Below are 26,334 nucleotides of genomic sequence, written 5' to 3'. Positions count from 1 at the left end.
ATGATCAGTGATGATCAGAGATGATCAGTGATGATCGGTGATGATCAGAGATGATCAGTGATGATGACAGATGTGATGATCGACAGCAGAGTCGCTGTTTCTGAGCTGCTGGACCTGAAAAACGTCCTCAGATCAAAGTCTGAGTTGATCAGGACAGACGAAGCTTCAAACCTGGTTCGGTTTGAAGCTTCACAGATGTTTCTGCAGTGATTCGTTTGGTGGAGAGTCTCAGGATCCATCTGGACCCAGAGGCAGCCCCAGCCCGTTTGGAGCCCTGGGCGGACCACCTGTCCTGCCCCCACTCCTCCACTCCACACAGCTGCAGCTCAGAGGGATTTTTTGGTACTATTGATCAGGCACGTGCAGAGGGGGGGGGGGCTGGGGGGGCTTGAGCACCTGCCCTTTTTGCTCCTTGCCCAAAAGTGCCCTTTTGGTCAATTTTTTTTGTTGTTATTATTTCCAAAGCCCTCTTCTGACACATAATAACATGTACTAAAATTATTTTATTATTTTTTGTACAACATAATAAGCCGGTCACCTTGTTACCTTTGACCTTTTGCCCGTGACGCATGACGCAGTTGCCTCTCGCGCAGTGAGATAAGGCGGCTAACTGGAGCTCAGCATAGCGAATGATCCAGATCATATGTCTATGTTCCAGATTACAGAACAGTTTTTGGTGAATTTTATATATATATATATATATATAAACGTTTTTGGTGAATAAAGTGGAGCAGACCTGCTGCTTGTCAGATGACGGAAAACGTTGAAAGTATCGTTTCTGCTTCAGCGGTTTAAGCAGAGAGGTAATGAAATACAACAGACACTGACAGGCCTCTGTCTGCCTTTCTCTGAAGAACTACTGAGGGGAGGAGACAGCCAGGTGAGGAGAAACTGTTCTGATCTATCGATTCAGTATTTTTATCATACAGACATTAGGCTGCTGTTGTGCTATTAGCTAGCTGCTAGCTAACGACTTTGCTAGCAAAGCTAGATAACAAAAAGCTTGTTCCCTGTGTACGAGGCACATCGCCCGTCCAAAACTTATCATCTCCATAATGGATAAATGTCCGATCTTCTAATTTCCTTTGCTGCATAATGTACATCGCATTTATTCTGGCGTTAGGTAAACATAGCACTTAAATAAAAGTCCAACAAGGATATTCATTTAGAATTAAAAATAACTCGCCCTGAATTACCATGATAGATAAAATGTATGTCATTAATGAAGGGGAAAAAACTCAACCAGACTTGAAGTTTAGGGTCTGGTTTGCTGAGTATGAAGTTAAATTTTCCCCAATTATTCAATGGGAAAAAATAAACTAACCTCAGTTAAGTAAAATAAAATTGTAATCAAAACTTTTGGAATTGTAATGATTTTTTTTAAAAAAACAAATTCTTTTGTTTAAAAAAACTTTTTTTTAATTAAATAACTATTTTTTGTCTTGTGAACTTAAAAAGTTATTTGACAAACATAAACTTTTATTTGCACACATCAGAAATCTTGTTGTGATTTTGGCTCCTGCCCATGATGTCATGTGAGAATCGCAAGCAAAACTTTGAGTCAAACAAAAACTTAGAATATCAAGAAAAGATTTATGACATGCACAAATAAGTTTGTTTTGCAAAAAAAATTCACTTCATGAGACAAATGTGTGATTTAAGTGTTTAAAAAAGTTTTAAGCAAAACTCAGTAGGCTTTTCCCACAGTGACATGCATTAACAATTCAATTTTTGTTTTTTTGTTTTTTTTCTGCAGCTCCACGTTAAAGTTTGATGCAGCTCTGCTTTCCTGAATGGACCATCTTCATCTCCACTGCAGCAAACAGGCAGCTCTGTTTTATAGATTACAGTCACTAAAAGGTTGCATTGTGCCCTTGTTTATATTTTTAATAGTGTAATTCTGTAAAGACAAAATATGTCTGGTGGTCCAGCTCTGATTTACATATCTCGCTAAATTGCGGGTTTGAATATTGCAAAACTTTCCTATAACAAAATAGACCTGCAGAAAGAAATTACTAATAAAATATCTTGCATATGCATAGTGTTATGCTCTGTATAGAGATTTTTCTTAGCTTTGATTGTGTATTTCACAATTTTGTATTTATCATTGTTTCTTAAACTCTGAAAGCTGAGAGGCTTTAATATTCTGTCCTAGAAGGCGGTTAGATGGGCCCTTTTTTTGTTGAGCACCTGCCCCTTAGTGGTCTCTGCACGGCCCTGCCATTGATATTCAGGCCCTCCAGGAGTGAAAGGAGCTGCTGGGGTTGGTGGGTGGAACCTGTAGAGCCTGAAACTTAAAACGGATCAGTCAATCCACAGACCGTCCTGGGCCTTGGGCCTCCTGAGGGGCCTCAGCCACCTGAGGGGCCTCGGCCACCTGAGGGGCCACCTGAGGGGCCACCTGAGGGGCCTCGGCCACCTGAGGGGCCACCTGAGGGGCCTCGGCCACCTGAGGGGCCTCGGCCACCTGAGGGGCCACCTGAGGGGCCACCTGAGGGGCCTCAGCCACCTGAGGGGCCTCGGCCACCTGAGGGGCCTCGGCCACCTGAGGGGCCTCGGCCAGCCTCAGGCCACCTGAGGGGCCTCGGCCACCTGAGGGGCCACCTGAGGGGCCACGGCCACCTGAGGGGCCACCTGAGGGGCCTCGGCCACCTGAGGGGCCACCTGAGGGGCCTCGGCCAGCCTCAGGCCACCTGAGGGGCCTCGGCCACCTGAGGGGCCTCGGGCCACCTGAGGGCCTCCTGAGGGGCCTCGGCCACCTGAGGGGCCTCGGGCCACCTGAGGGGCCTCGGGCCTCCTGAGGGGCCTCGGGCCACCTGAGGGGCCTCGGGCCACCTGAGGGGCCTCGGGCCACCTGAGGGGCCTCGGCCACCTGAGGGGCCTCGGCCACCTGAGGGGCCACCTGAGGGGCCTCGGCCACCTGAGGGGCCTCGGGCCACCTGAGGGGCCTCGGGCCTCCTGAGGGGCCTCGGGCCACCTGAGGGGCCTCGGGCCACCTGAGGGGCCTCGGGCCACCTGAGGGGCCTCGGGCCACCTGAGGGGCCTCGGCCACCTGAGGGGCCTCGGCCACCTGAGGGGCCACCTGAGGGGCCTCGGCCACCTGAGGGGCCTCGGGCCACCTGAGGGGCCACCTGAGGGGCCACGGCCACCTGAGGGGCCTCGGGCCACCTGAGGGGCCTCGGGCCACCTGAGGGGCCTCGGCCACCTGAGGGCCTCCTGAGGGGCCTCGGCCACCTGAGGGGCCACGGCCACCTGAGGGCCTCCTGAGGGGCCTCGGCCACCTGAGGGGCCTCGGGCCACCTGAGGGGCCACCTGAGGGGCCACGGGCCACCTGAGGGGCCTCGGGCCACCTGAGGGGCCTCGGGCCACCTGAGGGGCCTCGGGCCACCTGAGGGGCCTCGGGCCACCTGAGGGCCACCTGAGGGGCCTCCTGAGGGCAGGCCGTGGTTGTCCTGTTGACCTTCTGCCCTGAATAAACTCCATCATAGGTCAGCTGACTGCCCTCCTCAGGTGTCTCTGCACGGGCCCTCCACTGACGGCCCTTCTGGACTCTGATGCGACGCTTCCAGCCTCTGTAGAGGAATATAATTATACTAAGTACTAATTAATTATACTAACTAGTATAATTAATACAATTATACTACTTGTTGGTTGATCCACACTGGTCTGTTCTTACTGAAACGTCAGTCTGACATTTTAAGTTGTGTGGAAATGGGTCCCTGCTTGCGAGCGAAGAAGTCGGCCAGAATAGTTCTGGTTTTCTGGACTTTTCTGTTGATTCGTGACCAGCAGGCTAATAATCTTCTGATGGAGCAGGTTTAGCTTGCAGGACCTTTAACTCTCTGAACTTCCAACACATCCAGTGTAAGACGAGGTCCAGTATCCCACTGGTCAAAGCTTCCCAATACAGCAGGGCTGGAAAACCGTGATGTCAGAGCCATTTTGGATTCTGAGACGATGAAAATGTGAATCTGCAGATGTGCATTAAATGTCTTCCTGTTTGTCTGTGAGCAGAGAGAATGGAGTTAGGGTATCGCTCTTACTTCATGGGTTCAGCACCTTTAAGTTCCTCCTCAGAGGAGGCGAACCAGAGAGGAGGCGCAGAGGGAAGATGAATGTTTCTGCCTCTTCCTGATCTGCAGATCGCTGGTTTTCATTCAGGACCAAATTCCTGTTGCACAGTGAGGAGCTCCACCTCCCGATGGTCCAATGGGGTCGGATCCACAGTGGGATTGCTTCACTGCAGCCTCCTCCTCCACGGCTGGTTTTCCCCAAACTTCTGATCCTGGAGGTTCGGTGTGTGGAGAGTAAAACCGTCTCAGTCTGAAACAAACGGCTCCAGATCACGGTAAGTGGAGAAAATGAACAGCTGAGGGTCGAATATGGGAACGACTTTAGATTAAATCTGACTCAGCATAACGTCGGCAGATCTCTGGGCTGAAAAATGTTCAGTGAGCAGCAGAACCAGGGCAGAGTGGATGGTTCTGTGATCACATTAGAGAAAACAGCAGAACCTCCTGCTGGTCACGAGCCAACAGGAAAGTCCAGAAAACCAACAGAACTGCAGGAAAACCGAGGCTCCAGATGACCTTTGGTCTCCGTTGACCTTTGGTCTCTGTTGACCTTTGGTCTCCGTTGACCTTTGGTCTCCGTTGACCTTTGGTCTCTGTTGACCTTTGGTCTCCGTTGACCTTTGGTCTCTGTTGACCTTTGGTCTCCGTTGACCTTTGGTCTCTGTTGACCAGACAGTGGCTCTCAAAGGCCTGAGAAGGAAATAAAACGTCCCAACTTCGTCATTTGAAGAGACGCCTTTAGATAAAACTCCACAGGAACTGATCGATTTGCTATAATCGATTTGCTATTTGCAGCCGTGCAGAAATCTCCAAAAACGCATGTTTTCCTTTTTCTCTTTACATTTCCTTCTGTCAGGTAATGAAAGTCTGCTTGGTGTGTTTGAAGCTGTTGATTTTATGCTTTAACGGTGAAATAAACTCTGTGTGACGTGGATTTTGGTTTCCACGCATCACTGAATCCGGGAGGACGAGGGAAAATAACGAGTTTTAATCATTTATTCTAGTAACAGTTTTCAAAGATGTTTGAATATTTCATGAAGTTTTTCCACTGGAGACAGAGAATGACTGACTTAGGGTGAAATAAAAATGATTCTTCTAAACTATTTACTCAGTTATTTCAAGATGACCCAGATTTCTGCAGGTTTTACTGCCTGATGCAGTAAAACCTGCAGTGAACCAAGAGCTCCAGCCTGGCGGTGGGGTCGGGTCCCAGCCTGGCGGTGGGGTCGGGTCCCAGCCTGGCGGTGGGGTCGGGTCCCAGCCTGGCGGTGGGGTCGGGTCCCAGCCTGGCGGTGGGGTCGGGTCCCAGCCTGGCGGTGGGGTCGGGTCCCAGCCTGGCGGTGGGGTCGGGTCCCAGCCTGGCGGTGGGGTCGGGTCCCAGCTTGGCGGTGGGGTCGGGTCCCAGCTTGGCGGTGGGGTCGGGTCCCAGCCTGGCGGTGGGGTCGGGTCCCAGCCTGGCGGTGGGGTCGGGTCCCAGCCTGGCGGTGGGGTCGGGTCCCAGCCTGGCGGTGGGGTCGGGTCCCAGCCTGGCGGTGGGGTCGGGTCCCAGCCTGGCGGTGGGGTCGGGTCCCAGCCTGACGGTGGGGTCGGGTCTCAGCCTGGCGGTGGGGTCGGGTCCCAGCCTGGCGTCATGGAGGAGAAGAACTAAACATCATGAAAACGCCTCCAGATCAACGTTTAGATCAATGTTGACATGAGAATCTCTCCCTGCTCCTGTTTCAGCACGATGGCGAGGAGGAAGAGCTGCCAGCTCCTCTTCATCCTCCTCCTCCTGAACATCGGCGCCGGGTTTGGTAGGAACCGTCCAAAATTCACCAAACACCCAGAACAAAACAAAATGATGATCCTGCCTTCATCAGATGAAACCTCCAGTTTCATCTGATCAAAGCTGGAAACAAACAGCAGAAACAAGGTGGACGAGTTTTAACCAATCAGCTGATTATTGATCAGTGATTTAACATCGTTTGGCCTTGAAATGTGAGAACATGTCCGTCAATGAAAGGTTTCTAGAAATGGTTCAGGATGACCTTCAGGATGACCTTCAGGATGACCTTCAGGATGACCTCAGTGTTTCCCTCTGCAGAGGTCAGAGAAGACGAGTGGGAGGAGCTGAGACCAGACGTTGCTGCTCTTCATCGGCTGACCGGGCTGTCAGAGCACCTGGAGCACCAGCGGCTCAGCGACGCCTCACAGCCTCACAGGTTCGATTCTGTCTGAGCTTCACCTGACGGATGAGACCAACATGAAGCTCCTGGTGGTCATGACAGAATAATTACCCACATCCTTCAAACTGTGTTCAGTCATTTATAAGGAACTATGCTGGTCACCACCACTGCCCCCTGTGGGAGGTAGAAGGTAAAACGTACAAGGCAGGAAAAGCTAATTTCATTCATTTAGAAACCGCAGCACTGAGTCACTTCAACCAACCATGAAACACAAATAACACAAAGTCATGAAACAGAATCGACAATTAAAACATTTTACTAATGACATTATTACATTATTATTAATTATTGATTAATGATTCAAAATCGGCTCCTGGTTTTAGTCTGGGTTTAAAGGAGCTCAGGGTTTCAGCAGTTTTTCAGTTTTCTGGAAGTTTATTCCAGATCTGTGGTGCATAGAAGCTGAAAGCTGCTTCTCCATGTTTGGTTCTGGATGCAGAGCAGAACCAGAACCAGCAGGTTGATTCAGCAGCAGCAGATCTTTAATCTGTTCAGTGATTTATAAACTCCCAGTGAAGGAATGTAGAACCAGGTGGTGTAGAACCAGGAGGTGTAGAACCGGGTGGTGTAGAACCAGGTGGTGTAGAACCAGGAGGTGTAGAACCGGGTGGTGAGAACCGGGTGGTGTAGAACCGGGTGGTGTAGAACCGGGTGGTGAGAACCGGATGGTGTAGAACCGGGTGGTGTAGAACCGGGTGGTGAGAACCGGGTGGTGTAGAATCGGGTGGTGTAGAACCGGGTGGTGAGAACCGGATGGTGTAGAACCGGGTGGTGTAGAACCGGGTGGTGAGAACCGGGTGGTGTAGAATCGGGTGGTGTAGAACCGGGTGGTGAGAACCGGATGGTGTAGAACCGGGTGGTGTAGAACCGGGTGGTGTAGAATCGGGTGGTGAGAACCGGATGGTGTAGAACCGGGTGGTGTAGAACCGGGTGGTGTAGAACCGGGTGGTGTAGAACCGGGTGGTGTAGAATCGGGTGGTGTAGAACCGGGGTGGTGTAGAACCGGGTGGTGTAGAACCGGGTGGTGTAGAACCGGGTGGTGTAGAACCACGTGGTGTAGAACCGGGTGGTGTAGAACCGGGTGGTGTAGAACCGGATGGTGTAGAACCGGGTGGTGTAGAACCGGGTGGTGTAGAACCAGGTGGTGTAGAACCGGGTGGTGTAGAACCAGGTGGTGTAGAACCGGGTGGTGTAGAACCGGGTGGTGAGAACCGGATGGTGTAGAACCAGGTGGTGTAGAACCGGGTGGTGTAGAACCGGGTGATGAGAACCGGGTGGTGTAGAACTGGACTGTACTGACCTTCTATATTTACCGCTGCTGGTGGCGCATTGCATTGTGGGATATCTTGCTGCCTCAAGTCCGCAGAAGGATGCATTGATCCATCCTGGATAAAATGGGCGGAGCAAGAACACATCCGGGTACTTTGAGCGTTCTCGCCTGGATGTGTACTTTGACTGGAACAGGACTTGGGCCGCCGTCGATGTGTTCAGTACAGACTGAACACATCGACGATGACGTTGTGTTCAGTCTGTACTGAACACAAGTACAGACTGAACGCATATGGAGAAACGGCCGGTGTGTCTCAGGTTTTGAAAATGGGCCGACACTCGGCAGACAACTGGTGTAGCTGGACATCAGACTGAGAAATGAGGGTCAGTGGAGTTGAGCCGTTTTTCATTCAGTGTCATCAAGAGAAAGAAAAAGACCAGAAGAGACGAAGCCGATAATTAAAATGAGGTCGATAGGTTTAATTTATCGTGCGATTAATTGATTTATCGTTTATCGTGACGGGCCTAGTTGGTAGCTGCTGTTTCCAAGGGAATCACCTGATGAGAGCGATGAGTTACTATCTGGATCAGATCATTAATGACAGGCAGGACTTTCTTAAAGAAATGAGGGTCGGACGTCCAGACAGCAGGAACTGGAGCTCCACTGACTTATTTCTTCTAGGGTTTTATAATTATTTGAACTCGAATCATTTTTTCTGCATTTGTTATGTCTGGGTTTGGTACTGGATTTAGTGTGGATGTGCAGATTAATCCTCTAATTCTTTCAATTTTCTCTGCAAAGAAGTTGTCAGATTCGTTGCAGGCTGAGTTTGATTGCAGGTTCGGTTTGTGATTGTCAACTTGCAAATAAAGCTCTAGCGTTGTTAATGTTTATGATTTCTGCATTTCCATGTTTCAGTCTGGAGTGACGGCTACCGTCTTTCTTTATAGACTTCATAACAAAGTTGAGTTTTGGTTCGGCCCGACTGCAAAGCTGCCTAGCTGATCTGTTAGCGCATTTCTCTTGTTTCTCTAGTCATAAGTGTTGAACATAAAAGAAAATAAATATTCTGCTCAGACTAACTAAATGGCTTTCCATCTGTACTCTAAAAGTTTCATTATTTTTAGTGTGGTTTGAGTTATTTCAGTTAGTAATGACATCTTTCATTTCAGCAGCTCAACAAGAGTCCGAAGATCAGTTTCAAGGTAAAGGACTTTACTTTTTTTTTTTTTACAGTTTTAGGCATCCATCACACAAAAGATAGTTTGACAGATTCAGGTTTCATCAAAGGGCTCCACCACCTTAAAAGATGAGGTGGACATGATCTCCCCCACAATTAGACAAGATCTTTCTTTCTATTCCCCAAAACCCACCGATGGTTGGCCTGAACACAACGCCAGAAAATGGAGTAACTCATGTTTGGTGAACCTATTGTTGTCCCATACTTAGACTTCCAAGCTCTCTGAGGTGGTTTAACTTTCCCCACAGCTGGTTTAATCCCACAGTTAAATTAGGATTAGAATATTTCAACTAAGCAATTTTGTGCACAATGTGGTTCAATAACATAATTTGTTTTTATGGAGTAAAAACAAGCACCAGAAATGAGAAATATAAAGAATGTATTCAGGCAAATGAGAAATTTAAGATTTAAGATGTATTCTATGTCACATTTGATAAATTTGGCATTTTTATAACTGAAGTAAATTACTAGGTTATGCTATAAAGTGGAACTACGTTCCTGGAAAACACATAATCATACTGCCCCTGTAGCCAAACCCGAAATCCCCTCCAGCATATCTGCAGATGAATACAGACTTTATTATTCACACCAAGTTAGACGATAATAAATATTCTCATCTTGTTCTTCTGGGGTGAATAATCAGATCTTTAGAGACATGAATAATCTGATTTGACAGATCGTGTTTACTGAACTTTTATTTTCCAATCTTGTTAACCAAAATGTGAATTTTAACTTTAACAGGTTGGACATTGATCAGAACATCCTGAGTTTGCGGGATGGACTTCAGGAATGTGAAAACATGGCGGTTTGTGTCATGGCAAAGAAACAGGTTGGTAAATTTGGAAGAAATCTAAAAATAAGAAGTGGGATAAGATAAATGAAAAAAACTGGAAAATGTTATTTAGACAGAATATTTTCATGAACTGCAAACTATTTCTTTATAATAATATTCATTCTTTCAGATGTATTCTGAGGATAAGAGCGGTAAAAACCAGGGTGAAGAGAAAAAATGTTTTAATGAGTTCAAAAACCCAAAGGAACCCAGGAACGCAGCCGACATGCAGCAACTGAGACAGAGAATCCAGCCCCAAACAAAAAACACAGGCGGACTTACATACGGGGGAAACGAGGGACAGCTGGATCCAATAGGACCATAACACAGTCACCTACAAATGCAACAAACATATTCTGAGGGTGTGGTAGGAACGTCTAGTGGCGCCTCCTGTCAGACGGAGTTTCAACTCCCAACTTGGGCAAAACTTTGAGCACAGTCTGGGAAAGTCAGAGTGGGCCATGTTCCATGCCTCCATTGTTGTGGCAACTGATCAGAGCTTTGGCTGCATGGTGGTCAGCCTCTGTTGCAGCTGCAACCCTTGAATCTGTTGGAGGACACCCAACTCTGCTGTGGCATGCAGCATCTCAGGAGGGCAAGTGGTGCACCACCAACTCTGTTTATTGAGAGGGTGGAGCACAGCTGACCTCAACTTGGGGACATTGTGGGTCGGTGGGCAGAATACTTTAAAGATCTCCACAATCCCAACAACATGCCGTCTAGAGAAGCAGCAGCGTCTGGGGACGTAGGGCCAGGCTTTCCAGTCTCTGGTGCTAAGATCATCAAGGTGGTTAAAAATAGCTCCTTGGTAGCAAGGCCCAGGGATGGATAAGATTCACCCAGAGTACCTTAAGGTGCTGGATGTTGTGGGGTTGAATTGGTTGAGACATCGGGGCAGTTCCCTTGTATTGGGCTACCAATACAAGGGAACCAGAATGGTGGTACCCCTATTTAAAAAGGATGACTTGTGTTCTGACTAAAGGGGGATCAATATACTGAGCCTCTAAGGTCTATTCAAGAGTTCTGAAGCCAACTGCACGGTTAAGCCTCAGACTCAGGAGGAACACTGTGGTTTCCATCCTTGCCATGGCACACTGACCCAGCTCTACGCCCTCTGCAGGGTCCTGGAGGGTGATGGCAGTTTGCCCCACCAGTTTACATGTGTTCTGTAAACCAGGGTTCAAGAGGTAGGAGTTCGTCCTGTAACCAGTGGCTTGCTAGTTCAAGCCTTCAGCTGAATGTTTCAGTCATTGTGTCCTTGGCAAGACCCTTCACCTCTGTCAGCTTCTGGTGGTGGTCTGAGGGCCGGTGGCCCTGATTATAAGGCAGCCTTGCTTCTGTCAGACTGCACCTGAGCAGCAGTGGCTACAATGTAGCTTACTAGCATCAGAGGGTATGCATGAATGGTTGAATGACCTAATGTGGTGTAAACTGCTGTGAAGTTCACTGGAGTTGATAAAGTACTCCAGACATATGGACCCTTGATCTGGGCTGTTCGATTCCTGCATGACTGGTGTCAAAGCTTGGTCTGCATTGGCAGCAGTAAGTCGGAATTGCTTTCAGTGAGAGTTTGACTAGGCCAAGGTTTCCCTGTCACCGATTCAATTTGCATCTTTTATGGACAGAATTTTGAGATGCAACCAAGGTGTTGAGGGATCCATTTTGGTGGCATCAGGATCAGGTCTTTTCTTTCTGCAGATGATGTGCTTCTGTTGACTTCATCAGACCGTGATCTCCAGCTTTCACTAAAGTAGTTTTAAGCTGAGTCTGAACTGGCAGGGAATTAAAATCAGCACCTCCAAAGCAGAGACCATGATCTTGAGCCAGAAAAGGGAAGAGAGTACAGGGGCACAAGATCCTCACCCCAAGGGGAGCAGATCTTCAAGGAGTTACGGTGGACCAGGCATCTGGTAGGGATGCCACATGGATCCCCCTGCACTCCTGGAGGGACTATCCTTCTCGGCTGATGTGACCAAAGTAGCTGGAGAGAGGGAGCTCCAGGACCCAACCCTGGATTAAGTGGACTAGGAAGGAAGGAAGGACAGAAGGATGGATGATGGATGGACATTTATAAAGTATAAATATAAAGTAATTACAGAATAGATCATTCAAACAAAGTGACTTTTTTAAGGTTTAATTGGCTCTAGTGGCCTTTATTTGAAAGGTCAGACAGGAAAGTAGGTAGTGAGAGAGGGAGGGAAGACATGTGGCAAATGTCACCAGGCCGGGACGCGTACCTGCGATGGCCGTGTTGAGGACTAAGGCCTCTTTATGTGGGTTGTGCATTGCCCACAGCACACCCAACAAAGTGACATTATTAAGATGTTAGTCAATTGTTATGATCCCCAACACTAGGCAGGGCAAGGTAATTTTATTTGTAAAGCACTTTTTCAGCAATAAGGTAATTCAAAGTGCTTTCATGGTTAGAAAGAAAATTAAACAGGTATTACATTGCAGAGGGAAACTAAGAGAAAGGATGACACTAGATTTTCTTGCAGTGTGGTGAAGCCAACAGACATGAACAAGACCGAGTCACATCCATATGTTGGTACCAGAAAACCTCCGTTAATATTCCACTGGCAAAGGCTTAAACACTTAAATAGAAATTTACCCACAGGAAGAAAATGTCTAAAAAATGTTTCAATGCTCTTGCTTAGAATGAATTTACTGTATTTTGCAGGATCTTGGAGCCCTGGTAGAACATGTTGAAAAGCAGAAGACAGACGACTGGCTGCTGACAGCTTCAGAGATTTCACACAGTTATGGACAGAAGCTTCTGATCATAACTGACCAAGAACCTTCAACAAGCGAAAGAGCGAGACAGGAATACGCCATGGATCCTCACTACTCAGTAATAGTTCATGTGGAATGCCTGAACAATGAATCCTGTGTCCCAAAAGTCGACAGAAATACTGTTGTCAGAATATTTGGACATGTTTCAGAAGATGGACAAACTGTTTCTGGTCTGTCTGGTTCATCCCTGGCAGATCTGATCCTGAAGCCTGGACTGGAAGCAGCAGCTGTTTTCTCTCTGGATGGAAACACAACCACAGAGCTCCAACACAGCTTTGTTCGAGTTTTAATGGTCCGTGGCTCCAAAGCAGCTTTAGAAACTGTTCAAGACCATCACCAGATATACAAGATAATGGAGCAATCTGACTCTGTTTCCACATACAAAATCCCAGAAAGACCAGTTGATCACAGCACCCAGTATGACCACCAGCAGATCGTCATGCTGCAAGACAACCCGGTGGTGAGAACAGCTGCTGAGTCTCTTTATGAGAAGCATCCAACAGTTAGTTCACTTTATGTCCTTGACAACAACCTAAAACCAAGACTGATTCGTGGTGAACCTGTGCCTTTGTCAGAAAACAGCAGGCTAGTTCTGGTTGGTCATGGAGCCAGAGACCAATCTGGAGAGATGAAACTGGCAGGACTCAAATCCCCAGAAGTGGCCAAAATCATTCAAAATACTCACAAAGTGAGTAATAAAATAAAAACAACCAGTGTTGTGGCCTGTGATGTTGGATCTGATGAGTCTTTTGTAGAAACTCTGGCCAAAGAGCTTCATCAGGCCGGTATTGAGACGGAGCTACACCTGAGGAACTCTTTGGTCCAGGTTAAACATACAGGAGAGAAAATCACTCAAGAATTTACTGTTGATGGGGAAAGATGGAGGCACGACGACGACAGCAAAAAAGTGGTGGCAACTATTGACAAAAATGGAGATGTAATCATTAGAAGTGAAGCTGGCAGCAAAGGGGAGGCAGTTTTCACCAATGAAAGAAACTTTCTGGGACCAAAGAACATCCACGGCAAACAGAAAGGCAAATCAAGTCAGTGGCCAGAAGAACCAGGGAGGTTTATTGACCAAGACGTTTATAGCAAAGTTGATCAGAATAACCCTGATAAAGTAAAATCTGCCTGTGATGAGCTTGAAGCTATGACTTGGGGCCTGTTTTACCCAAAGCGTGACAAGCCAGCGAAAGTCGACATTAACAACAATGAACATCCAGAAGAACAGTATGTACTAATGAAAAAAGTTGTAAATGAAATGGCAGAGATCAATGAAGCAGAAGACATAAAAGAAATCCTTCAAGACTGTTATGAGATTAAATCTGGAAAGGATGCCCTCCGTTTGATCCGTCACTATGCAAAGACTGGAGAAACTGACATAACGTACTTGAAGATCGGAGACTGGATATTTGATGTTGATGAAAAAACTCTGTACATGATTCCAGCTGGAAAAAAGCTTGTGAACACAAACGACGAAGAAGAACAAAGAAAAACAAAGGAGTGGATTATAGAACAGAATGGTGAAAACAAAGAAAAGTACTCAAACATACAGGGGAGTATTCAAAATAAGCAAGAGTATGCTGATTATGTGAGAGATATTTTTAAAGGAAACCCCATCTCACAGAATCTCTCTCCTGACAAGGCATTCTTCTATGCCTCGTACTTCGCTGCCTCAGTCATAGCTGAATCTGCCAGAAACTTCCGGACATTTCCTTTGACCCTTATGGCTCTTGATTTGATTCACAGTAGACCCAATGATGAATCGGTGTTAAATTTTCTATTTGAAAACCATCCAATGGCAAGACAAGATAGTTGGACTAACTCAAGGCGTCGGGGATTTAGTGGAACAGCAGCAGTACCGCGAACACATCCTAAATATGAGGAAAAATCAAAGATTCTCCAGGAAGTTATAAGTTTAGAATTTAATTTATTCACCAAGTGGGAACAAACAGTTAGTGATAAAGATTTACTGGAGCGATTTTCTGATTTGGTTGCGGATTACATCACTGAAAATGTTAAACCGTTAAAACGTAATTACCAAAAATTCAAAGACACCCTGCAGGATCAGAGCTCTTTAATACCTACAGATGAGGGAGAGCCTCAAGCATCTGGAGCACTGAGTGGTCATGATGATGGTTACGTAACACAAAGAGACGTAATTTCAGCCTCAGAGTTAGAGAACTCCTTTATACATGAAGCCTATTTCTCCAGAGGATCAGCATTACTGGCCGAGGAGATCCATACTCAGGTTACAAAACAGTTTGGAGAAAATCTGGCAGGAATGCATGTAAGAAAGGGAAGCAACAGAATTGAAAATGGAGAGTTTATATGTCAGCTTGAGTTCAATACTGCAGATGTCGAGCCTGTCGAGTTTAGAACCAAGTTATCAGCAAAAACTCAAGAGTTCTATAAAGAACTTCAGGAAAACATGGATAGATCAGTTCAGGAAATGGAAGAGCACAGTTTAACGTCCAGCCATCAGGGCAGTAAGCAGGTGGAGCGTGTAGGAACTGCTGTTGGGGTCCTGGGTCTCCTGCTGGGGATGAAAGGATCTATTCGTGCTTTTGAACAAGGTCATGTCAAAGATGGCGTCGTTGGGACTCTGCAAACGACTCATGGGACGGCAGCTATAGCTTCATCTGCAATAGCAAGAACAGCTCTGTCCTCAGAGGGTCGAGCTGCCAAAGCTGCAGTAACAATAATGAGAAGTCCTGCAATGAAAGGAACGATGACAGCCATTCCGATAATAGGAATTGGATTTGGGGTTTACAATGCTGTAGAAGATTTTAAGAGGCATGACACATTAGGATACATTGACGGTGCTTTTGATATCGGAATGATTGTTTTAGATGTTGTTGAACTTGCTCAGCCTGAACTGGCACCCTTTATTGCTCCGATAAATGTGGCTCTTTCAGTGGTCCGAATGGTAGTTGATGATATTTACATGGGCATAAAAAATGAACTTGACAGCCTCCCAAAGGATGCTTCAGTCCTGAGTAAAATAGGAGCTGCATTTGTTGGATTTGGAGAAGGTGTTTTTCATTTTGAAATTCGTGTGGCCAGTTTATTTTATGATTGGCATTATGATGAAATTGAGGAGGGACGTCGGCTTGTTGCTCAGATTTCAGATTACCGTAAATATTACGTTGTTACAAAGGAAACGGATGGAGTGACTGCCATTGATTTTAGCGGGGGAGCATCCTCCTGGAACGGAGGAGGCATCGACTTCTGCCTTGCTGACAGTGGTCAGTCGCAGCTCTGCATGGACTATTTTGTTTCCAGTGATGAGAGTTTTGGGAGGAGATGCTGGGACATTGATGCACAGGGAAGTACAGATATAATTCTTGGGACTGGGGAATCACATGAATTAGAGCACACAACACTACAGAAAAAAGTTCTCCTGTTCATACCAGCCGGCTCTGTGACTGTGGTCTCCGGTTACAAAGATGCTTCATATTCACGATATGGGACATACAGAGGAAACAGGGCTTCTAATCGTTTCTTTGCTGTCCAGAAGGCAGGTGACACACATATGATTGAAGTGATGTTGAGTTATTATTACAAACTTTATGGTGAACCAGGTGATGATAAATTTTTCCTTGGTCCTCAGAGAACTCATGTTGAAGGTTCTGGTGGGAAAGACACATACCTGATTCCAGAAAATGGAGGAAAAACCATCATCAACAACTTTGACCCCTCCAAAGCAATGGACACTCTTCATTTCAGCGTTGACTACAGAGACATCTCTGTGTCTAAGTCTGGAGACGATGTTGTGCTGATGTATAAAAGCACTCACAGTGTGACCATAAAGAACTGGTTCTTAGGGGAACTGTACCGCCACATGATCATGATGTCAGGAGACGGAGTTTTGTTTGAGATCTCCTCCACTGTGGTCACTTCGGTTCAGCTGGTGGCCACAGGAATCAACAAGATGTTTCAGAAACTCGGTGAAACTATAAATGCTGCAGATCCACTTCTACGTAAAGTTATAGGCATCGTAGGAACTCAGTCTGATGACATTATTGCTGGAAATGATCAGAACAACCTGATAGATGGAGGAGGAGGCACAGATAGACTGAGTGGTGGTGAAGGTGAAGACATTTACAACATCAAAGGTAACAGCCAATCAGTGTTGATAGAAAATTTCTCCAGAGACAGAAAAACAGACCTGGCCATAATAGAAGCAAATCTTCACAGTTTTAATCTCTGGGTGGAAGGAGTTGATGTTAAACTGAAAGCTGACCATGACAACACACCCATCTACGTGACCCTGGTGAACTGGTTCAGGTCACAGGGAGACCAACACCTGGTCATCGTCACAAAGGATCTGATCACCTTCACAGTCTCAGATAACATAAATGACTGTCTGCTGAGCAACAAGTTCCTGAAATGCATAAAACTTCAAAGCATTGACTACAGCAGCTCCTCGTCTCCTCTGGTGGTGGATCTTCTGGCTGATACAGCTTTAAACAGCCTGACTGAGGTTCGTGGATCAAAATTTAATGATGTCATCAAAGGAAACAATGAACACAACGTTTTTATTCCAGGAGGTGGAGATGATTTTATGCAGGGAAGAGGAGGAGAGGATTGGTACATTATCACACCTGGTGGAGGAGAAAAAATCATCAACAACCAATCACCAGATCAGGTCTTAGACAAGCTCTTCCTGAAAGAACAATATGAGAGTTTAACAGCTATCTGTGAACTAGGGAACATCGTCATCTTGGTCAACAGCACAAGAACTGTTGTCTTACAGAACTGGTTCCTTTCAAAGGTCTATCAGCACCTGGAGATCAGGACCAGTGATGGAGTAACAGCTGGACTGAAGACCAGCATCCACAGCTGTATTGAAGCTTTAATACAACCATTAATCATTGACTACAGAAGCTCATTACATCAAACTGATCCATTCTGTGACCTATTCTGTTTCAAACAATCACGAAGACTCTTCTGTGGCCCAAAAGGGAAGGAGATCATGATGAAAGAAACTGATTCAGTGAAGGAAATGTTTGGTTCCTCAAGCTTTGACATCATGGTTGGGAACAAAAATGACAATCTGCTTGATCCGTACACCGGAGGGGCAGTGTTGTCTGGAGGTGAAGGAGAAGACACCTATGTAGTCAAACATGGATACGGAGGTCACTTGTGGATTGACAACTTTGCAGAGGATCAGAAAACTGATACAGTTCTGGTGGACATGGACTTTATTGATGGAGGTCAAGTTGTGTTGGACTCATCAACAGAAGATCTGCGTGTAACAATCAAGACAGAAGGTGAAGAGTTAAAGTTTAGTCTGATCAACTACCGTCTTGGTGACCAGCATCAGCACCTTGACTTTCTGAGCTCAGACGGAGTTCGTTTCAAACTGAAATCAATGAACTCCTCTGGAGATGCACCTCAGTTTCAGGTTGAAGCTTTCAAAGTGACTCTGAAACAATCTGAAGTGGACTGCCGTTTGGACCTCAGCACTCAGAGAAATCTGTCAAAGGTCCAGACTGCACAAGGTTGTCCTTCACAGTCCAACTACATGATAGGCAACAATCAAGACAACGTTCTGATTGGTGGGTGGAAGGATGACGCCTTGGATGGAGGAGAAGGAGATGACGCTCTGATTGGAGGACATGGAGCTGACATCCTGGTTGGTGGAACGGGAGACGACACTCTTTACGGTGAAGATGGAAAGGACACGATGCTGGGCGGCTCCGGCCGGGACGTCTTCGTTCCTGGACCAGGACCTGATCTGGTGGACGGGGGTTCTGGCAGAGACACTGTTCTGTACCGCGGTGACCATGAAAAGGGCTCAGGGGTTTACGTTAACCTGCTGAGCGGACAAGGTCACTATGCTGATGCTGAAGGAGACGTGTTGAAGGATGTGGAAGCCGTGATCGGAACCATCTACTCCGACATCTTGGTGTCTGGTTATGAGAGTTCCCTCCTCAAAGGTTCAGACGGCAATGACATCTTAGTGTCCACCGGTGGAGATTACCTGGTTGGAGGAGATGGGAATGACATCTACATGCTGGCCTTCAACCACGGCTCCGTCACCATCGATAACTGCGCTAAAGACAATGCCACCGATGTTCTGTACTTCAACTCACATTCATTGCCATTATTTGATCACCAGTTTCTGCCAGACAGAATAATTTTGACTCTTTTTGGACCTAATCAAACTGCTGTGAAAGTTGGACTGAAAGGCTGGAGAGGCGATGCCAGTGAATGTGGCCATTTGAAGCTGGTTTTCAGAGGGGTGGAGATCTCAGTGGACCGCATTCTAACTTTCTAACACGCAACTTAGGCCAAAAGAAACATACATTATGCTGAAGCAAAATCCATTTAGGGATCTTTTTCTAACATTATGTAGTTAGCTGTAGAAAAGTAAGTCACATTTTATCTGGAACATTATATTCATTAATTTGTACTTTTGATATTATGCATTAATAATCGATATTTGAATGACAGGATTTGGTTTCTCCACCTTTGTCTTCAGTGTCACTGATGAGATTTGAGTTCATTTCGATTTGTTGCTTTAACTGTAACCGTCTACAAAGAAGATGCCTTAGAAATCCATCTGAAAAACAATATGTAATCTTTAAAGACTTTAATGACTTACAATAACATTTAATTTCCTTTTGGGATCAATAAAGTATTTCTGAATTTGAGTATTTGCTACTTGCAACACATTTGTATTAGGATAGTTGTTGAAACAAAGTTCAGGACTAAGTTTTCCAAACTTGCATGTGGGATTATTTCTTTATATCAGAATTTGTAACTCAAATATTTCAACTTCTGACAAAGATTATTTCATATCTAAAATACTAATGTACTTCCATATCAACACATTTAAGGTAATTGTATTGTAACCAGCAGTAATTGTATATATGCAGGAATGAAATGGTTCAATAAAAGTATTTGTTAAAAGAAAAATGTATTGTCCCAATATTTAATGATTAGAAAAAATGTCTAAAAAAACAAACAGTCTAGACTATTAAAGTAGTTTTGTATTTTTAATTTGTCATCTAATTATTATTTGCATTTTCCGCTGAAACACTCAGAGAAACTGGGTACAAAGACAGTACTCATGACCAAGGGACTCTGCTGACGACAGGAAGAAGATCACAGTCAACTGGATATTCACACCCATAAAATTTGGATCACTGGATGCAATAAAATATATACCTTTGAATGATTAACTACTCAACTACATCCGAAAGCCCAGAACGTTGAAAGACTGTTAGCCCATTGTGACTTACCTTAACCAAAGTCCATCATTTTTCTGGTTATTTTCTCGGTTTGGGTTACCGGTCTTGCCCTACCTGGCATGAATTGCGGTGGAGAGGTGGTGAGGAAGACGCTGTGGACCCAGGTTGGAATGAAGAAAATGATGATTTAATCTAACAGACTTGACACTAGGCAGTCTAGAGAAAGACCTGACAGAGAACAAGAAACACAAGGTGGGTATAAATACACAGGGGGTAATCAGGGGAACTAGACAGAGCTGGGATCAATCAAGGGTAGACAGGACAACAGGAAATTCAACTGGCACAGAAACCTAAATAAACAGAAAAACTCAAATCCTTACACTACCTACCCTGTGTGATGGCAAATGGAAAAGTAGGGACTCTGTGTAAGCATATTGATGTGAAAGCCCCAGTCTTAATCTCAGGATTAAAATGTTTTGGTTGGCAATAAAAAGTAAATTAATAAATGCAGCAGCCTGGCAGGCCCTAAGTATAGATTGGATATATTTCTATATTCAGTTAGCAGATCTTTATTATTATGCAGTGGTTTAGCACCCCTGTGACGAGCCGCTGCTCCTCAGCTCCATTCACAGGAACTGAGAGGAAGTTGCTTGATGATTGAATCTGTCTGAAATAACAAGGGAGCAGATGTTAAATAAGAGTTAACATTTAATTCACAATTGAAGTATTTAGGTATCTACATGTCAGACAAAAAAATGTATTTAGTTGAAAGTAACCAATGTATTTAACAGCTTACTTGCATAAACATTATGTGTTACCATTTTGAAATATTTTTACTTTTACATAAATGCTTCTGACCACATGGATACATAAAAGCAGCTCACAGGATTTAATCAATCCAACAAAAACTCATCTATGAAGATAAAGCTATGATTGTAGCCATGAGGCAGATATTAACCGACCTGCAGGTTTGCATGCAGCCGTCTCGCTGAGGCCACCGTACCAAAATGACAATTTTACGACTCGCCCTCCAGTTTTATTTGTTAAACAAGTTCTGAATAATCATCAAAAATTAGCTGACAATTTTAGACTGTGAAACTGGTGTCTATTTTTCATTTAATTTTTACCAAATGGATATGGATGCTTTTGGGTGCATTGTATGTATGCATTACATTTGAATCATATGTAATAATCCTTTGCTGTGTTGTTATGAAATTAAATTGGTGTTCTCCTAACTTCCTGTGTGACCAGCAGAGTGCAGCTGAAGCTTTTGGCTGTTAAACTGAGCATTTCCTCCAGCTAAGTCAGAGAATACAGAGACCAGGCGTTAGTTCAGAGATGGTAGAAACGTCATTGTTGCTTTTAAGGGTTGGTTTATGCACTTCACTATATTTATGTATGTTAGCTTCTTTAACAGTTTGTAATTATAGTATTTGATGTATTTTAGGCTTTCATACGATTAGCAAATATAATTATATTAATGTAAGTGAGTTATGAATCCAGAGATACATAATGTAACTTGGTCAGAGATACTAAAAACATAACTTGTGATGGCAGCATGTTCCTGGGTCTCAGGCAAATGGAGTATGTAGTACAGTTTCATAAATGCTGCAGTTTGTTGGATCCAATAAGCTTTGTTGCTGCAGGACTTGCAGTAGTGGCAGCCACTAATCAGAAAAGCCTCATTTCAAGAGGCTAGTTTCCTAAGCTTCTTATTCAGGGAGGGAAGTGTGATAACTGGATAAGATGCCGTGGTGAAGATGATTTTGACTGGACAAATAAAGGTTGGTTACGTGTTTAACCCCAGATTCTGAGTGTAGCTGCAGCCCAATAGAACAAGAACATGTTCAAGTGTTCGTAATGACTCGTTGTAATGAAATACAATAGCGCCACCATCCTGGCAGAAGTCTAAAATAGGTTGATACCAAATATTAGCAAAACCATTGTGAAAATCTTTTGTTGAAAGCCAAACCACAATAGTGGTTGTAAGAGAATTTAAAATGTATCAATTTGTGAACATTTTCATTTTTAAGATGATGTATAGCATTATTAATGACTGCTAAGTAGTTTGACATACAATCGGGAGAAATCTCTTTAACCTGGGTGCAGTGGTATTCAGGAGCCTGAAGGCTGATGACATGAGACTCAAAGGAGCTGCTTTGCTTCCTCTGCTCAGCAGAGACAGGATGAGAAGGTGCTGTCCATCAGGGCCCTTCACTTTCCCTTTCATGCTCTTCAGTCACAGCCTTCACTCTGCTGGCCTTTCTCACCAACTTACTCAGTTTGTGAAGGCCTGATGCCACCTCCCAATCACACCACAGTGACAAAAATTACACTGGCCACTATACACACCTTAAACATCCAAAGCAGCCTGGTCCACAATTTGAAAAATACGATCCTCCTTTAATGTTGAGGAGCCCTGGTATTGTCAGCCCAGTCTGAATTTATTATGGATTTGCACCCCAGGTAACATTAGCTAGCATGACATGAAAACTGGACAGCAGCACACGACATGTCAACTGTCCTCATAAGCTGCAAAGATGTTCTTTGAAAAAAACATGGACACTTCAGTAGATGTTAAACAGTGTAATGGTGTGAAGATTACTTAACACTCGCTTTCTGCTAAAGCGGCGAGCATGAGGAGGGAAGGATCGGAGGCATCCGCTTCAGCCAGCGCTAACCAACAGGGAAGGACCAGCGCTAACCAATAGGGAAGGACCAGAAGGATCCGCTTCAGCCAGCGCTAACCAATAGGGAAGGACCAGAAGGATCCGCTTCAGCCAGCGCTAACCAATAGGGAAGGACCAGAAGGATCCGCTTCAGCCAGCGCTAACCAATAGGGAAGGATCAGAAGGATCCGCTTCAGCCAGCGCTGTTTCACTTTATGACACAAAAATTTGTGATTTTAATTTTAAAAAAGTTTTTTTTTTGTTTTAAAAAAAATCTTTACCCTTCCAAAAGTTTTGATCACAATTCATTTTTTATTTGAGATTAGGTCTTTTTACTGAATAACTGAAACAAATTTAACTCCAGAGGTTCACTGCTTTAAAGGTTTAATGGCGACCATTTTCCAAAATCTCTTCATGCTTGCATCTGATCACAACACAACCAATCAGTGAACAGCAAAGTTATATCACATAAAGAGCCTTTTCAGCTCTGACCACCGTAATCCTGAAGCACTGGGCTGGCAAAGAGGGCCGGGTCTAGTGGCGTCACCCAGAGTAGAGCTGTGGAAAAGGGGAATAAGAAACATGAATATGATAAATTCATAAAACTCTTCTTCACTGGACTATGTTAGTTTATTCACAGCATTAGCTGTTGAAGCCACAGCAACACGGGTCACAGGGTGGGATAGAGGCTCAAACTAGTCCACAGATATTCAATGTTATGAACTAAAACATCTGTTAGAGTAACATTACATACCTTATTTATCTCTGAAAGCAAGAATACTGGATTCAGGAAAACAGAGGGGGAAAGCAGTCGCAAGTTCAAAGCCATATTCTGATGTATGTAGCATTGTAGTGAGCTAATCTGAGCTAGCTTTTGTTTTAATCTAGTTGAGGTGCTAGCTAGCTAACATGCTAGCTAATTAAAGATAGTTACTGCGTTTTCACTGCGAACTTCAAACACGTCCTCTGCTGATGTCGTCTCTCTTCTCACCTCAGTTTGAAGACAGATCCGTCACAAATACCTTCAATTCAAATTAGTAAAATATAAAATACAATATATAATTAACTTTCTCCATCCAAACAGCAATAAGATGAGAAAACTGAATACATCTGTAAAGTAACACTAAAGAAAAGGAAATAATCCACATTTGCTAAAATGTTTCTGATTTTTACACCAGAAACTGTTTTACTTAACAAGCTACTTCCAAGTACCTTTACACTCGTTTTAGGCTGCAAATATAACAAAACGTAAAGATTTGTTTTAAAAATTACTAAATAATAATGCAGGGGGCATCTTAATGAGCTAATCTAAGATAGTTAATGCTTTATTTTATCTGACATGCTAGCTAGCTAGTATGCTAGCTCAAATTAGCCTGAGACAAAGAAGCAAATAAAGGAAACGTGTCAGAGTTTTCGTAGCAGAGCTGCTGCGACGCCTTGGCACCGTGAGCGCTGCTTGATGGATGCTCTCATAAAGATAGAAGTAAAAATGTGTGTCTGTTTGTGAGACTCTTGGGTGACAACACGAGTTAAATGTCAAGCCTCTCGGGGCGCGATGTGACTCTGCAGCAGGCTGTCAAACACACATTCCCATGTCTGGACTTCTATCTTTATCAGGCCTGGCAGGACGCAGCCACGGCCTCCATGTCATGTTTATGTTTGCAGGTCCAGGCGGCCATGAGCGCAAACAGTATTGTGTTTAAGTTTGAGTTTCAGGAAGAGCCATGAAAACATTTGGACACCTGTTCAGTCTGCAACCATAAACCGCTTTACATGAAGGCGCTTCAGCAACCAGTTCATCAGCTGAAATATGATGAATATGAACAAATACACAACTTTAATGAGACCAAATCATTAAACAACTTACCGTTTTAATGGGTTGATGCTTGATTTAAGCTGATGTGTTGATGCTGCAGGCTACAGAGATGCTAGGTGAATAATATCAGTAACTGAGATGTTTAATCATTAACAGCAGGGTTTCCGTCAGTGTATTATAAGCCTGGCGGGCCACCAGGCTTTACTTGTCCCCGCCAGGCTGAATGTTGTTTGTTTTAAATAGTATTTTCTTATAAAGCAGTAACAAAGACTGGTTACGCTACGTTTATAGTCGGCACCATTTGAACCAGCAAATCAAAATCCTGCACCAAGCTGAACATTACTAAACAAAAGGAGAGGAAGCAGAAGAAGACAAGAACACCTGGTCCATTAATGCTGTAACTGTTTAGTTGGTGGTGAAGTATTGCTAGTAGTGTCTTCCAAGAACACAACCAGGCCAGATTTAAAATTTCAAACCGGATTGCTGGTAGAATAAAACTCCTCTGGTTAAACACGGCTGAGTTCAGACTGGAAAGAAACTCTGAACTCACAACGCGACCTGAGGAGCTTTCAGCACTCGGGCTTCATGGGGGTTAGTGACGATACCTCGGTGTGTTACAGCTAGAGCTTAATGTTTCAAATGTCTTCACCAGAGTAAATAAATACTAAATCCTTAAAGTAAATCCAGCTATCATAAGAGTAAAAGGTATTTGGTAGGAAGGGGGAATTGGGTTACTGTTTGGTCACTGCATCTGATTTAACTTGCAATCAGATGGATTAAAATATTAAATTATGGCCAAAAAATTTATTTTATGAAAACTAAAATAAAACAATATAAATAAGAAACATAATTTAGGCAGATTAAACTTTTATGGTGTTTTTACTGGACCTCCGAAGGCCTCAGCAGATAGAAAACTTCAGTAGAAACAAAAAGTCTCCCGCTAACATAAACTGCTGGAGTGTTTCCGTGTTTTGGTTAAATAATTATTAATCATTCAGTGAAATAACCAGAGGAGGGAGAAGCCAGAAACTTAGAGCAGAGCTTCGTCGCATTAATGCTTCACAGAGGAAAATAAAGAGTCAGATGCCCTGAGATTACTCCTACTGAGTAACTGTAACTGAGTAACTGTAACTGAGTAACTGTAACCTTTATTTATTTTATTACCTACCTTCGCTCATAAGTGACAGAAACTCGACTCAGGAAGCAGGAAACGGAGCCCTGAAACTGATCTGAGTTTGTAATGATGTCATGCAGGGTCCAAATAACTGTGTGTGTGTGTGTGTGTGTGTGTGTGTGTGTGTGTGTGTGTGTGTGTGTGTGTGTGTGTGTGTGTTTCTTAGTTAGTGCCAGTCCATCGTCTATTTCTCTGTGACTTTCAGATCTTCTTTGCCACTCAGATTGGATGAAAACTGGATGAAAATAATTTCAGGGTCTTTAATTAATCACATTTTAACCAAAATCCCTATATAAAGGCAAATTAACATTTTAAATTCTAAAACATAAATAACATTTTAATTTGATTTCATATAAATCATTTTCTCTCATGAATGAATAAACAGTAAGTCTTAAACTTTGACATTTGCTCCAAAGCAAAGAAAAAACATTACTTGAGCAACGACTGAACCGATTCCGTTTCACCAGCCTTTATTTTGATAGTCCACTTCCTCTTATCAGCAAGCTAATTTGCATATATGCAGGAATTATTTAGCCAGTGGAAAATATTTTTTAGGTTTAAATTAAATGTTCAGTTTGGAAAATAAATATTTACTTTGTAGCCAAATGTTCAGTAAATACTGAACACCGTTTATTCTCTTTATAACAGGCTGAATAAATCAAAAACACTGATGTTATTCTTTACTGTGTAACTTTACCAACACACCATAAACAACAATACGGTTATCTTATGAACCATTACAGTTCACCAATATGACAATAACAAACAGATGAAAACTAGACCAACTTACTGTAATAACCCAGATTTCTGCGTAACTAATTTTCAGAATATTTATTTCTGACCTCGTGTGCAAAGACAGTCTACAGCTCCAACACAACATAATGGGTTAGCACCGCTGCTGTGAGCTAACGGCTAAACCTCATGTAAACCAACACTTTATGTAAATAAAATCGACGTCTGTATGTATTTGCAGGTTTCCTAACGGCTAGTAAAACAACTTAGCAACAGTACATGTGTGTTTATGTGTAAACTCATACCTG

At 44.1% G+C, this 26,334-nt stretch overlaps 1 protein-coding gene across 2 annotated transcripts; it reads left to right on the top strand.

Moving 5' to 3' along the window:
* Positions 1–4,256: 4,256 nt before the first annotated feature.
* Positions 4,257–19,360, top strand: LOC106908608 (uncharacterized). 2 transcript variants are annotated; one of them, XM_088008566.1, is made up of 6 exons: positions 4,257–4,348; positions 5,796–5,866; positions 6,157–6,274; positions 8,744–8,773; positions 9,550–9,637; positions 12,321–19,360. In XM_088008566.1, exons 2-6 carry the CDS (start codon positions 5,800–5,802, stop codon positions 18,717–18,719), a joined length of 6,702 nt encoding a protein of 2,233 aa, XP_087864692.1. In that variant the 5' UTR covers positions 4,257–4,348; positions 5,796–5,799; the 3' UTR covers positions 18,720–19,360. The 2 variants fall into 2 exon arrangements, with proteins under 2 accessions (XP_087864692.1, XP_087864691.1); XM_088008565.1 differs by having other exon boundaries at positions 8,741–8,773.
* Positions 19,361–26,334: the final 6,974 nt, after the last annotated feature.

Source organism: Poecilia mexicana, unplaced genomic scaffold (genome assembly GCF_051168715.1).
Source record: "Poecilia mexicana isolate PSO_F unplaced genomic scaffold, ASM5116871v1 scaffold_9, whole genome shotgun sequence".
Classification (NCBI taxonomy): Eukaryota; Metazoa; Chordata; class Actinopteri; order Cyprinodontiformes; family Poeciliidae; genus Poecilia; species Poecilia mexicana.
The sequence above is the reverse complement of the archived record's forward strand: the minus strand, read 5'-3'. Positions and strand labels throughout refer to the sequence as shown.